The 13,742-nt window shown below is 52.5% G+C and overlaps 2 protein-coding genes across 10 annotated transcripts in view; one reads left to right on the forward strand and one right to left on the reverse strand.

Moving 5' to 3' along the window:
• Positions 1-860, forward strand: part of LOC129646770 (sterol 26-hydroxylase, mitochondrial) — a 43,466-nt gene extending 42,606 nt beyond the window's left edge. Inside the window, exons 7-9 of the mRNA XM_055573497.1 lie at positions 35-116; positions 197-409; positions 546-860. Coding sequence (XP_055429472.1) covers positions 35-116; positions 197-409; positions 546-665 — 415 coding nt within the window. The 3' untranslated portion in view covers positions 666-860. The remainder of the gene's footprint in view (positions 1-34; positions 117-196; positions 410-545) is intronic.
• A 1,760-nt stretch (positions 861-2,620) lies between these two features.
• PRKAG3 (protein kinase AMP-activated non-catalytic subunit gamma 3) lies at positions 2,621-13,089 on the reverse strand. 9 transcript variants are annotated; one of them, XM_055573494.1, is made up of 15 exons: positions 12,855-12,905; positions 12,461-12,518; positions 12,176-12,285; positions 11,837-11,992; positions 11,096-11,499; positions 10,141-10,222; positions 9,857-9,915; positions 9,710-9,755; positions 9,450-9,504; positions 9,124-9,250; positions 8,824-8,992; positions 7,685-7,722; positions 7,389-7,535; positions 6,799-7,030; positions 2,631-6,216 (listed from the first exon to the last, which is right to left on the reverse strand). In XM_055573494.1, exons 4-14 carry the CDS (start codon positions 11,988-11,990, stop codon positions 6,914-6,916), a joined length of 1,398 nt encoding a protein of 465 aa, XP_055429469.1. In that variant the 5' UTR covers positions 11,991-11,992; positions 12,176-12,285; positions 12,461-12,518; positions 12,855-12,905; the 3' UTR covers positions 2,631-6,216; positions 6,799-6,913. The 9 variants fall into 9 exon arrangements, with proteins under 9 accessions (XP_055429462.1, XP_055429467.1, XP_055429465.1 ...); XM_055573495.1 differs by having other exon boundaries at positions 12,461-12,500; positions 12,855-12,891; XM_055573492.1 differs by lacking the exon at positions 12,176-12,285 and having other exon boundaries at positions 2,630-6,216; positions 12,461-12,500; positions 12,855-12,931.
• Between the last annotated feature and the right edge of the window lie 653 nt (positions 13,090-13,742).

Raw genomic sequence — 13,742 nt, forward strand, 5'->3', positions numbered from 1 at the left:
ACTCTGACCCTCCTGCACTTTCTTTTCCTTGCAGTCTCTATCCTGTGGTCCCTGTGAACTCCCGGGTTGTCGTGGACAAGGAAATTGAAATTGGTGGCTTCCTCTTTCCCAAGAATGTGAGTAGGGCTGGAGAACCAGGGTTCCCGGGGGCACCTCACAGACCTACACTGATGTGCCACCCAACCTGTGTGTGCAGACCCAGTTTGTGCTCTGCCACTACGTGATTTCCCGGGACCCTGACATCTACCCTGAGCCTGACAGCTTCCAGCCCCAGCGTTGGCTGAGGAAGAACCAGCCTGATGCCCTCAAAACCCAGCACCCATTTGGCTCTGTGCCCTTTGGCTATGGGGTTCGGGCTTGCCTGGGCCGCAGGATTGCAGAGCTGGAGATGCAGCTGCTGCTGACAAGGGTGAGTGGGGAGAGGCTGGAGGGGTATGTGGGCCAGGGGAGCTGATGGGGGAGTGAGGCACGGGTGGGGGTATGCTAAGGAGGGCAGTGGATGGAGGTCACAGACTCTAAGCGCCCCTGTGCCTTTTACCTCCCAGCTGATCCAGCACTATGAGGTGGTCCTGGGCCCTGAGACGGGGGAGGTGACGAGTGTGGCTCGCATCGTTCTGGTTCCCAACAAGAAGGTGGGCCTGCGTTTCCTGCAGAGACAGAGCTGAGCTGGGCCCTTGTTTCCCCACTTCCCTGGCACAGGGAGATGGAGAACCTCAGTGTGCTTCCTGCAGAACCTGAGCTTTTGCTACTTTGTATCATGTTGAGCATCTCCCTCTCAGACAGAAGGCTGCTGCCATGGCACATTGCTAACCTTGAGGGAAAATACTGAATAAAGGGTTTTTTATTCATAACTGGAGATCTTTGTCATTCTTGTTGACAACCCAGCATCTGAAGCTCTTTCTGTGGTTGGGGAACACGCTCTCCCACTTAGGAAACTTGGTGGGAGGCATAGCCGCCTCCCTCCATGGAAACTGAGCACATCCTATGCTTTCCCAGACCTCACAGAGAAGTCTTGGCCTTACCTAGCATTGGCTGAGGCCCTATCCAGGCGGAAGCTGCCAGTCCACTCCCCAGGCACAGAGAGGACACCATATTTTGAACAGAAAGTGCTTAGATACAGGCAGTGAGGTCACAAACATGGTCGGAAGAGCTCTAGGATAGGCCTACAGGAATGATTCTAGGGGCACCCCTGGGGAGGCTCATCAGTCCCAGAAGCCACACTCAGAAGGATGGGGTTTGGGAACTACGACTGTTGGCCCCAAAGCTACTCCATGTCTCCTGGATCTGTGCTGACTAAACAGAAAAAGAAAAGATGCCCCCTCCTCCCAACCGCCCTGACAGCAAAAGGAACAGGAGCTGCAGAGGGTGGTCTCTGCCTCATGAACACCTTTCAGATCTCTTGCATACAGTTAAGAGGCAGAGCCTAGGTCCTACCTGGGACTCCAGCTTTGAGACAGTCTGTGGATTGTAGTATTTAATTTTCCAGCCCCTTCAGTACAGGAAGCCAACTAGAAGGAAAGTGGGTTGGCATGGAGATCCAGTGCTCAGTAACACAAGCCTAAAAAATCAACTAATCCCAGCCTCGAGGAGGCCCAGCCCCAGTGGGAAATTTCTGCTGAGTCACAGAAACCTGGACTTTCTTATGTCTGTGGGGATTTGAGTTTGAGCCTACTAAAAAAAAAAACACAAAAAAAACACATCATTGCCATGATTAACATCCTTCCACGGCTCCTCAGTCCTGAGTCAAGGTCTCAAGTCCTTACGGTGGCTTAGAAGGCTGGTGTTCCAGCAGCCTGCTCTGTGCACTCGCCCACCGCCTCCACCCTTTCCACAGCGGTGCCCCAATTCCTTGTATCTCCCCCGAGCACGTTCTGCTCTTTCCAGCCTCAATACTTGGTACTTCATGTCCCGTCTCCTTGGAACACCCTCTTCACCAACTGGCGTATCGTCTCAGAGAACTTGCTTTTCCTCAGGACTCAGCTCAAATGTCACCGCCTCTGCAAAGCCTTCGCTGACCTCTCTGGGTGAGCGCGAACACTTCCTCTTGTGCTATCCCCTGTCCACCCATAAAACCAAGCACTCAGCGTGTTCACTGCATTCTAGACCCGAATGTCTCCCCAGCTAGCTGGGAACCCCACGGAGGGCACAATCCCAGTGTCTGACTCTGTGTCTAGCACAGAGTTAATCAAGGTAATGAATAAATGTTGAATGAGAAGAGACTGGACTAGAAGGAAGGAAAGGAGAGTGGAGGCTACAGAGCTTTCAATATTAAAAAGAGAAACCTGGAGAGAACTGAGCGGGGATGCTTGATTACAAGCCCATGACTCTCAAATCCACCAGTGTAGGGCTTCACCAGTCAGAGCTCTTTGTAAATGTACAGGATGGGGCTGGGCACTGAGGGGGCCAGGATCTCTGCACAAAGTTGACCAGAGCAGACTGCTGCCTTTCCCAGTGGGCTGCTCCTCCAGACCACCAAGGGTCAGCTGCCCAAACCACGGGGACCCCTCAGTGCTTGCATTTTGGGTCGAGGGTGGAGGGGAGGAGGAAGTCATGTGATGTGGCTGGGATCGAGGTTTTTAGCAGCTGCAGAAGAGTGTCAGGGTTCATGGTCTGTGGCTCAGTTAATGAATTTATAGGCTAATCTCACATCAAAATCTCTGAAGATCTGGTATATCTGTAGGTTAGAATACTATTCAGCCATAAAAAAGGAATGAGGTACTGATTCATGCTACATCATGGATGAATTTTGAAAACATTATGTTCATGAAGGAAACCAGACACAAAAGACCACATCTTGTATGATTCCATTGACATAAAAATTTCTAGAATAAGCAAATCCATAGAGACAGAAAGTGAGCTAGTGGTTGCCCGGAGAAGTGTGTGGGGAGTGACTGCTAACAGATACAGAGTTTCTTTGGGGTGATAAGTGTGTTCTGAAATTGGATAGTGGTGATGTTTGCATGACGAGGTGAATATACTAAGTACTGCTGAATTGTACACATTGAAACAGTGAATTTAACAGTATGTGAATTACATCTCAATTTTTAAAAATCTATAAAGACCAGTTTGGTGAGATTATTGTAGAAATAGCTGCCCCTGGAAGTTATACCTCCAAAGATACCACAGAAAACTGAGGCAGCAGTGCCCTGCTGTCCATCTGAAGGGCCTGAAATCCAGTCTCTAATCAGAAATCAGAGATGCAAAACCGAGACAAGAGCTCAGAGAACGGGTGATGTAATGATGTCCTCGTGAGGCTGAATCAAGAGCCGGCTATATCCCCTTACATTTTGCTGAAGTGTAGGCAGAGCCTCAGAGGCTTCCCCCCTGCAAGTGACAAGTGACAGGTTGTGTTCTAAAAGACGAGCTGAAGTGCTATTAACGTAGCTGTGAAACCTTGCCCAGAGTTTGCTACTGGAGAGTCCACAGACACAGCTCTGGGAAGAAAAGTGTCAAAGACTCCTACTCAAAACAGGAAAAGACAATATTCAGTATGGGCATGGTCAGAAGCTGTCTCTTTATACTTGAGGTTCTTTACATTTTTAAAAATTTATTTTAATTGAAGGATAATTGCTTTACAGTATTGGGTTGGTTTCTGCCATACATCAACATGAATCAGCCATAGGTATACATATACCCTTCCCTCTTGAATCTTCCTCCCACCTCCCTCTCCATCCCACCCCTCTAGGTTGTCACAGAGCCCTGGCTTGAGTTCCCTGAGTCATAAAGCAAATTCTCACTGGCTATTTATTGAAATATAGAAAAACAAATATGGCAGTTAGCATACATGAAGTTCTTTGGCTTTTCTTGGGAATTAAAAATGGCATCTCTCAGTTTATATTCCATCTCATTGCCTAGACAAGACACTTAGCATAAATGGAAAAAAATTACTTTCTTTGTCAATGATTCATTCAAATATATAAAATTCCTTTTGGATACAATGTTGTAAATAAACTTGGCTTCAATTAAAAAAAAAAAACAACCCATAAGGCTTAGAAAGCATTCACGGGGATTTCCCTGGTGGTCCAATGGTTAAGATTCCATGGATTTGATCCATGTCTGGGAACTAGAGCCCGAAACCTACAACTGAGAGCTAGCACAGTCAAACAAATTTGAAAAAGAAAAACACACACCACAAGATAGATGTGATATAATATGTGGGCTCTTTCCCATGCAACTTTCTCTCTGGAGAGTGAAAAACCAGGCCATCAGCCCTGGTCTGAGCCATGTGGGGCATTGCCTCGAAGACAGACCCTGCTACACTCATCCTAGAGCTGGGCAAGACAGCTCTCCCCAAGTCCCCAAGGACACTCACTTGAGACAGTGCTGAGGGCACCCCCATCCCATCCTCCCACTTGAACCCAAGACCCAGGACCTTTCTAGGTGGGGCCAGAGCAGAATCGGCGCTGATGCACTGGTTATAGCAAAACTGGAAACGAAAGTTGAGTGTCTATGAGAAAATGCCTTCACTTACTGCCTGACTCATCAGCACAGATGGCCCCACTTTGTTGCTCTGTGAGGTAAACAGGGTAGGATCATATTCTAGAAACACTAACCTCCCCCCCCCCACCCCCCACCCCCACCACCGCAACAGCAGACCTGCAGTATCGGTTATCACAGGGGAGGGGGTGACACAGCAAAGCCCAGCCTGACTCAGTGGGGCAGATGGCAAGAACTCAAGATGCTTACAGTGCATTTGGAAGAATGTATGACGGGCTAGAGCAAAAGGCCCCTTCTTTCCCCATCTGCATAAAGATTCCACAGGCTGGTGGGAGTTGAGGAAGCAAAGAGACTATAGACCGACATTTGGCAGGAGGGATGAGAAAAGGAAGCAGTGTCTGAAGTGAGAGGGGAGTATGACAAACACCTCAGAGAAGTTCAGAGATGAGAAGGGTAGGAAAGCTCTGGGCCCCATGTTTCCCAGATAGAGGCTGAGCGAACAGGAAAAGTCAGGGTAGACCAGACCGCTTGCTGCCTGTCTCAGCAGGTGGGCTTAGGATGGCCCCACAGAGCTTCCTGAAGTCTAGAGGGGTGTGGGACCAGGAGCTAGAGTGTCCTCACACCCCAGCAGGCAGACCCAAAGAAGCTTCATGGTGGGGAGAGAGGGGGCACCTAGCAGGGGCCACGCCCACTGGTAACCAACCAAGGGACAGTCACATGGAAATGGGGATGTTTCAGCAGGTGCTGGCATGGGTAGATGATTGATGGCTGAGGAGCAAAGTCTTACATCCTAAGACTTCCCCATCACTGAACTGAACCCTGAGGAAAGGTGGGAGGGGAACCCCAAATTGACTGAGATTAATTTCTACCACCTGGTGAAATGGAGTTCATAAAAGAAGTTACATTCAGTGTTAGAAAAATTATAAGTTTCTTACAGGTTAGAGTTTGAGGTCTGAATTGTACCCAGTACATAAGTAACTAACATTTTCTTTATAATTTTGTTATAAACAAATGATGAAAAAGATGTTTCAGTAGAATAATACTCCATAAGCAACAGAAATGCCACTTGCAGAGTTTGTCAATTACAGATTTCCCTTCGTGTCTTTGAATTCAGAAAGGACGGCGTGGGGTGGGAGTGGGGGGTTCTTGCCACGAGTTCAGATCAGATGACCATAGCATTTTCTGAGTGAAAATGATAAAATCTGAGTTCATGGGCTGTTCGTTCCCTTTTTGTTGTCTCAATGGTTCATCCTCAGTGATCCAAATGCAGGCCCTCCCTGGAGACTGAGAACACTGCTCGATGGTGAGAGCTAAGGCTGAGAATGGAGCGGGAACCCCACTCCAACCGGCAGCTCTACGAAACTGCTGCTCTGTGGGGCCCTGCAGGCAGCCCTGAAATGCAGGGCTGGGGGAGCAGGAGGGCAGTGACAAAGTCGGGAGGAACCGCTAGGGCAGCGTCCATGGGGGAAGCACAACTGGGACTCCAGGAGCTGGGGGCTTGACGCCAGGTAATCCAGAAGCAGAGGAATCCAGAGCCCCTGCCTGAACTCCAGAGCCCCTGACTGAGGGCTCCCCACCCCACTGGGGCCAGGTGGGGGAGAGCAGCGTGGGTGGCACAGAGCAGGCAGCCCCGGGAAATCCTAGTGCCTCTGATTCCAAGAGCTCCAGGCTTGACTCAGCTGTTCTCTTTAATTTCATCATTCACGGTAGACCAGGCATTCCTAAGGGCTTCTGGGAGCACAAGCAGGGCAGGGGGCAATTGGGGAGGGCTAGAGAAGCCTGTGAGGGAAAGAGGAAGACTAAATAAGGAGGGGAGGTTGCCTTTCCAATAGGAGAACCTCAGTCTTGCCATCCTTTGCCAAGCAGGTGGAACCTGTGCCCCCACCCTCTGCACCCCCCTGGCAAATGTGCTGCCAGGAAAGAGTGTGAGATCATGTCCAGTGGACTGCGATGATTACTTAGAGAGACAAGCTCTCTCCTTTCAGCCTTAGTTCTTACTGGGTGTGGAAATTCCATTCAGCCCAGGTTTAGTAACTGGCTCTCTCCCAGTGGAAGCCCAAGCAGAGGGAAATTGAACGGTGAGAGGCCAGGTCAATTTTCCTGGGGGCCCCTGAAGTCACATCGCTGCCCTTGCCTTTACTGTGGCCCTTGTCCACCCCTCTTATGAGGGCCTCCTTCACCTCAGCTGAGAACGGGACAAAGCAGTGGCCCGCAATGAGTCCTGATACTTGCAGTTTTCATGGGGCTGCTCAGCTCCGAGCTGGGCCCCTCCCCTCCTCAGCGGGCCCCAATCTAAGATGTGGGTTCCGTGGGGAGTCTGAGGGGCTGGGAATGAGGTCACTAGTACAGAGCAGAGCCTACCTGAACAAGAGCGGAACCCACAAAAGGGGGTGGGGGAGGGGAAGGCCGAGTCCCTGGCTCCCTTCACTGGCTTCCAGGTGTGGAAGGTGGCCCGAGAGTGAGGACTCCGATGTTCTCAGGCCCCAAGGGCGTCGATGCCAGCGGGGCTGAGCACTAGAGCTTGAAGGATGTCAGAGAGGGACACCACGCCCAGGAGGTGCTGGGTTTCATCCACAAGCACCAGCCGGTGCACCTGTGGGTCCACAAAAGCTCAGTGAGGGGGCGGCACCATGTGGCTACAGCAGCTGATGAGGTTGACACCAAGAATCAGGGACAACAATTTGACATAACTGGAAGAGCAAGAGAGTGTCTCCTAGTAAACTAGTGTCTCCCAGTTAGCAGGAGCTCTGCCTGCCCTGGGGTGGTCACCGGCTGGGGCCCTTGGCCCGAGGGCCCCAGGGACAGGACCCATCGCCGGTCAGTGTGGACACTGAGAGCTTGGCCATGTGATGGGAGGATGGGGCAGGTGCCTGATGGATAGAGCGAGCTGGAGCTGCTCATGAGAAGGCTGGCCCCACGCGTTGGGAGCGTGTCTGAAGGGGTGTGGGTACCTGCTCCCGGGCAATCCGGTCGATGACTTCCCCCAAGGTCTCGTGGGGCTGGCAGGAAAGGACTCCCTCCAGACACAGCGTCCTCCGCCTCAGTGCTTCTCCCACACTTATGTCCAGGTGGTTGTACGTTTGTTGGGCTGCCAGGTGCTGGGCAGGGAGGGAGCAGCGCTCTTCATCAGCCCTCAGCCAGGCTCCAGCTCCTCAAAGCTCAAGGACCCCCTGGTCATCCCTATCCTCACACCACAGCCTCCCTGTGGCACCCCCAGCACTTAAAATCCATCCCTTCATGCACTTACAATCACATCAAAGCGGGAGTAGAGGCCCACAACCTGTCCTGCAGGAGTTGGAGGGGCAGGGGGAAAGGTGAGAGAAAGACAGGGGAAAGATTCAGGTCAGAACCAGGATGCTGTGCAAGGGCCTAGCGTGGGCTTTCAGAACGAACTCCTCAACATCCTCCCCACCCCTCCAGGTTGCTGGCTTTATAACGAGGCATCAGGCTGCCACCACCCTGAACCCAGGGATAAAACAGTGTCTCAGAGACAGATACCCGACACCATGCCTCCCGATGTGACGAGATATGAGTATGTGGCATCACTTCTGAGATAGTCTAGCCTCAAATATATAGCCTGAATCTGCGTGAGCCTTTAGATCTAATTTTCAGTTTATAGGAAACACAGGAACAGAGGACCAATGTAAAGGCCACCTGCAGAAAGCGAACAGGCAGATCTCTGGAAACGGGACATGTTGCAGAACGCAGGCTTCCCATCATCAACACCATGAAAATTAAGTGGGGAAGGAACTGTTCTAGAATAAAAGACACTTAAGGGATAAAAGAAGCAAATTCAAAGCATAGACCTTAATTGGATCCTGATTTGAACAAATCAACTGTAAAAAAATAATTATTGGGAAAAACGGGGAAATGAGAGTTAGGATAGGATTTTAGGTAACATCAATACATTATTTGTAATTTTGTCAGGTGATGTAGGAAATATACTTATTTGAGAGATGCAGATGAAGTCTTGAGGTGAAATGACATGATTCTATACTTTACTTTAAATTACTTCAGCATAAAAAAAAAGAGGAAGAACTGGTTATGGCAATGTGTTAATAGTTAATCCAAGTGGATCCATGAGGTTCATTACACAGTGTTCTCTACCATTTTTATACATTTGAAATGTTTCATAATCAAAAATAAAGTAAAACATTTCTTGATAGCCAACTTCATTATGCTATTTTTAACTTTGAAGCAGTTTACAGCTGATTCTCAGAGCAAGAACCTGACGTCTGGCTTAGAGAGGCTAAATAATTGATCTAAGCTCAAAGCAGGCAGAGACTTCCAGCCCTGACTCCATCCTGGATCTCGAGCTAAGGTCACATAGACCCCGGCTCCCCACAGCCCCACCCCAGCCAGAATCCCCATCCTGGGTGCAGGTACCAGCTTCGTTGATCACCGGCAGTGCAGACACGCGCCGGTCCACAAAGATGTCCAGCGCGTTGAGGATGGGTGCCGTTTCCAGCACCACGGCCAAGTCTCGGAATGTGCCGATGCCCAGATCTTGGATGGTGCGGGAGAGGAAGGAGGGCCGGGGCAGCAGGGTGCGCTGCTTGGGTTGGAGACAGGTAGGGTTTAGGGTGGAATAGCCCCCAGGGGGCTCCCAGCTGCTCCCTCCCAACCCCTAGGGCAGAAGCCTTCTCTGCCCCTCTGGTCGTCCCCTGAGGCTGTGCCTGGGCTCACAAAGATGTGCAGGAACTTGAGAAGCCGTTTGTGTGTGAGGATGTGAAGCACGGTGCCTGAGACTGGGTCCAGGACCGGCAGGCGGTGGATACGGTTCTTGATGAGGGTGTAGACAGCTTCGAACAGGCTGCAGAAGTGGGAGCGATGAGGCTGGGGCTGCCTGGGGAGAGGTGCCTTTACCCCAGCCCCAGGGAAGGAGGACAGGGTGCCGAGGCTGCCTTATCTGCAGTCCACCAAGAATGAGCCCATGACTTCAGAACTGAGGAGCTGGCGAGGGGGGTCTGTGCAGGGCAAGGAGGCTCAAGTGATTGTCTGGGGACGCTTACCTGTCACTGGGAGAGATGGAGACCAGAGGCTTAAAGCAGCCTTGAAGGTAGATCTCTGCAGAAAAGCAGAGTCAGGGCAAGGGGCTACCCTGTCTCATCCAGCAGCCCCCAGCCTATCTCCCCTCCTTTGGGCCCTCTGAGTTCTCTATTACCCTTCCCTTCCCCGCTCCAGGAGCTGCCCCCTGCCCATCCTCTACCCCGGGTCCTTGGCCCCACACACCCTCTACACAGCCCCTTTGCAGGACCCTTTACCCACTCACCCCTCCAGGTCTCAATTTTGTGTTCTTCAATCTCATAGATCTGGACCTAGAACACCAACAGAACTCCCTAAGTCAGACGTGGGCTCCCTGAACTCCTTCCGCCCCAGTCCAGATGGGTGCCCCCAGGACCCTGAGCCCACTCCTCACCAAGGGGGACCGGTAATAGCGATGCAGAACCAAGATGAAGTCTGTGATAGTCAGCATCCCTGCGGGGGGTGGGGGAGGGCAAAGAGAGGAGTGGGGTTCACCCTGGACCCTGTGGCAGGAGGCAGGTGGAGGGCCCAGCCCCTTCTCCATCAGCTGGTCACAGCTGCCCCACAGATGGGGTCTCCCAGCCAGCCTGTTCCCCCCAAGCCAGGGCCCTGCCCCAGAGCCCAGCCCCAGAATCGCCCCACAAGGTCCCCCTTTTCCCCTTCTTGGCCCCTCCTCACCCACGAAGCTCTGCTTCTTGCTGTCCCATAGAGGTGCGGCACGGACGCCGTTGGCCACCAGGGCAAAGAAGGCCTTCTTGATCTGAGCCACAGGGAGAACAGTTGAGGGTGAGTTGCTCACCACCCCTCAGAGTCCCCTGTCCTGACCAGGGGCCTCCCAAGGGGCCTTCTCACAGGCCCTCCACTCCAGGAGCCTGCCTGACACTCGACACGACCCTCATGGGCACATTTGCTAGAGATAAGGCTGCAGGTGGCCGGGGGCACTAGGTGACCCCTTAACAGGCACACCAGGGTGAAAATGTAGGAGACAAACCCAGTATTTCTACACCAAAGTCCTAAGTGTACAGACGCACACAGGATAATTTGTGCCAATCTAAATACTAGAGGTGTAATTCTCTGATATTTACAAAATATTTTTCTCTAAATATATTTTACATTGACTCATTTTGGCCTCATCTGAGGCGATACTTACTATCCATATGTGCTGGTTGTAGCTTTGTAACACATATCAAAATAAATACAAAGCTACTAAATTAAATATTTTTGCTCATATACCGCTAGAATCAAAGTGATATACCTTGTTTCTACCCTACACTACACCCTGCTCTTCAATACACAGCAAGAAGAAAATGCTTTCTATACAATTCAGGGTGTGAAAAATGCTCCCAGTCATCCTGGATTGGCCCAGGAGTCCTCTGAAACTTGTAGGGTAAAGCAGGCATTCCTGTCCCCATTTTAGAGATGAGCGAAGTAAAAAGACCTACCCCAAACCCTATAGATACTGAGTTGTAGAGCTGAGATGACAATTAGGGGGTGCACACAGAGAGCAAAAGCTCCCCTCCCCCGGTCTCCGTGGTGCCAAGAAGGAGTTCTGGAAGGGATGTGTAGTCGGGCGGGGCTGGCGGGGGATCCTGGGGGCTGTGAGTATGCAAATGGGGCAGAGCGGCTGCCTTACCTGTAGCATGGTGTCGAAGATGACCAGCTTGGAGCTGGTTGCCATGGCATCGTAGCAGGTGTGCTCCTGCATGAAGTGCATGTAGACCTGGGCCCCTGGCTTCCGCAGCTCATCGTCCCAGCCGAGCCTGAGCACCGGCACCTGCGGGGACGGACACTGGGCCGGCCTCTCTTCCACCAGGCCAAGCTCATCCCCCCACGCTGCTGGGGCTGAGAACTCTATGCCCAGATCCAGATCGTCTGTGCTGGAGCTGGAAGCGGAGGCTGTACAATCAGCGGGGAGGCTGTCTCGCTCTGTTGTGGGGGTGCCCACCGCGGACAAGGGAGTGGCTTGGGCCAAGGGTGTGGCCTTGGGGAATGTGGCCTCCAGCCCGGTGGACTCGGCAGCTGGCCTGGACTGGGGACCTGTTCAAGGGGAGAGGACAGTAACTCCATCTTCCAAAGCATGTTCCCATCTGTTGTCTCCCTTCATCCTCAGAGCAGCGTGGGAAGCCTGGATGCTGAGGTCCCCATTTTGCAAGTGAGAGAGCTGAGAGAGCCACACCAGAGGGTGGCTATGTCCTGAGCTGGCCTTGCTGGGCCCCCGGATCAGCATTGCAGTTGCCCTCTCTCATGTAGGGAAACTGAGGCCACAGAATGTCATGCGTTGTGTTATGGAGGGATCCAGGGCAAGGCCAGCTCCAGTCTCGGGGACTTCCCACTGCCCCCATTCCCATTTCCCCAGAACTGGCCGTGGCCTCACCTCCCTCCAGGCCTGGCAGCTCCCTTTCCTCTGCATCCTCCTGGCTTTTCCATCTTGAGACCTTGGTCCTCTGTTCCCCAAGGCTTATTTCTGTGCTGGTGGTCATGGCTGGTGATGGCCATGAAGTGCTGTCTCCTTGCTCTAGGAAGCTCATCTCTGGAAGGGGGAATGGGGCCTGTTTGGTTAATGGGGAGTAACATAGTAATACAACTGAAATGTTATTAACAATAATATTCAATATTTGCAAACGTCCAAAGGTCTTTTCCTCCAATGTATTTCTCATTCAAACCTCATAGCAAGCAATCTTATAGTATCATCCCTATTTTACTAACAAGGCACCTGAGATCAGAGAAGTTAAGCAATTTGCCACAGATCACACAGCTAACATGTGATCAAGTCAGGAGGCTCCAAATCTTCAGACTCTAGATCCACCCCGCTCCTTTCTTCTTCTGAAAGAGGAAGGAGGCGAGAGGGAAAAGGAGGAAGAAGAAGCAAGTAGGAACAAAGAAGGAAAAGGAGAAGAAGCCAGGCTAGTGGGGTGGGGGAGATTGGGAGTCTAGAGATGTGGGAGGAAAGGAAGTGGAAGAAGAGGCTGGGCCCATGAGGAGGGGCAGCCCCACCTACCTTGATGCTCGGGTCCCCCAAAGCTGCTCCAGGAGGGGGTCTGTGTGGAGAAGAGTGACTGAAGAGGTGGGGAGAACATCCTACACTCAGAACCACAGGAGCTGCCCTTCCCGCCACACACACCCCCACAGACACACATAAACACATTCAACCCACCCAGAGACTTACATACACTCAGAAACTCGCATATTCAACCCTCCCCAGACACACGCACGAGCACACAGACTCACACCAGGAATGTACACATGCAGACAGCCTCCTGCTCCTATACACAGAGAAAATCGTGGTCAAACACACCCACATGCACGCACACACGCACATAGCCATGCGGCAGGGTGCTCTCAGCCCTGTGGCCTCAGCTGCCCCAGCTCCCGGCCCCCCAGGACCCCAGTACCCCGCACAGCGCGTGCTCCAGCTCGGCGGGCTCCATGAGCGAGTGCGCAACACTGTATCTGGGCAGCACTATTCTGGGCCCGGCCCCTGGCACCCTGCCCTCCTGGATCGGGTTCTCTCTGATTGGGTGTCAGGCACTGGGGAGGAAGGGGTCCACCCGTGCTTCTGCTCCAGCCCTGAAGCCTGGGGGCTGCTGGGGAGGTGAGGGGAGGGGCGCACATGGAATCTTGATGCCCGGTTCTGTCTGCCTCCTGGGTGTCCGATGATGGGAGAGAAGGATCCTGCTGTGGGGGGAGGGTGGGTGCTGGAGTGGGAGGAGGGGGTCTCTCAGAGCCCTGGGGTTTCTTCTCTGAGAGCCCCTCTCATCTTTGTCAGGTGCCAAAGGAGGGAAAACAGAGGCAGTTGAGCTGCACTCTCTTCCTTGTACAAACCTGGGTCATGGGTGGTGCTGGAATTAGAAAGGGCAGGTTGCAGCCGGCTGGCAGGCTGGGACTAAGAGGTTTGTGGTGGTACTGGGAGAATGGCCAGTGTGTGTCCTGATGTCACCATTCGAGCCCCAGGGGCCCGTTCTTCTCTAGGTGGAGGAGCTGGAACTGGACGGTTCAGGCAGGTGGGGAGTCCTGAGAATCACCTTGACGGCGTGTGGTGGGCTTGCACTTGTCTCCAGTGTGACAGACACCTGTTTGTGCCTGTGGAGGTAGGTCCAGGTGTGCAGGAGCCACTGTCCCCTCATGCCACTGTGTGTGCTGTTCCTACGTCTCCTGGAGCCAACAGGATCCCAGCTGGCTCTGGTGGCTGCCCACCCCCCACCTTCCTTAGCATTCCTGGGGCCTGAGTCAGTGTCCAAATTGGGAATGCTGACCCAGCTGCTCCAGCTCTCCTCTCTGCT

The sequence above is a fragment of the Bubalus kerabau genome, chromosome 3, assembly GCF_029407905.1.
Source record: "Bubalus kerabau isolate K-KA32 ecotype Philippines breed swamp buffalo chromosome 3, PCC_UOA_SB_1v2, whole genome shotgun sequence".
NCBI lineage: Eukaryota > Metazoa > Chordata > Mammalia > Artiodactyla > Bovidae > Bubalus > Bubalus kerabau.

Bases quoted from the DNA above. Each gene is read 5' to 3' on its own strand.
- PRKAG3 (XM_055573487.1), bottom strand. From the start codon at position 13,074: ATGTGCGCCCCTCCCCTCACCTCCCCAGCAGCCCCCAGGCTTCAGGGC. The intron at 9,916-10,140 runs GTGAGGAGGGGC...CACCCCCCGCAG, and splicing joins CAAGAAGCAGAGCTTCGTGG to GGATGCTGACTATCACAGAC. The intron at 9,251-9,449 runs GTAAGCGTCCCC...CCACTTCTGCAG, and splicing joins TCCATCTCTCCCAGTGACAG to CCTGTTCGAAGCTGTCTACA.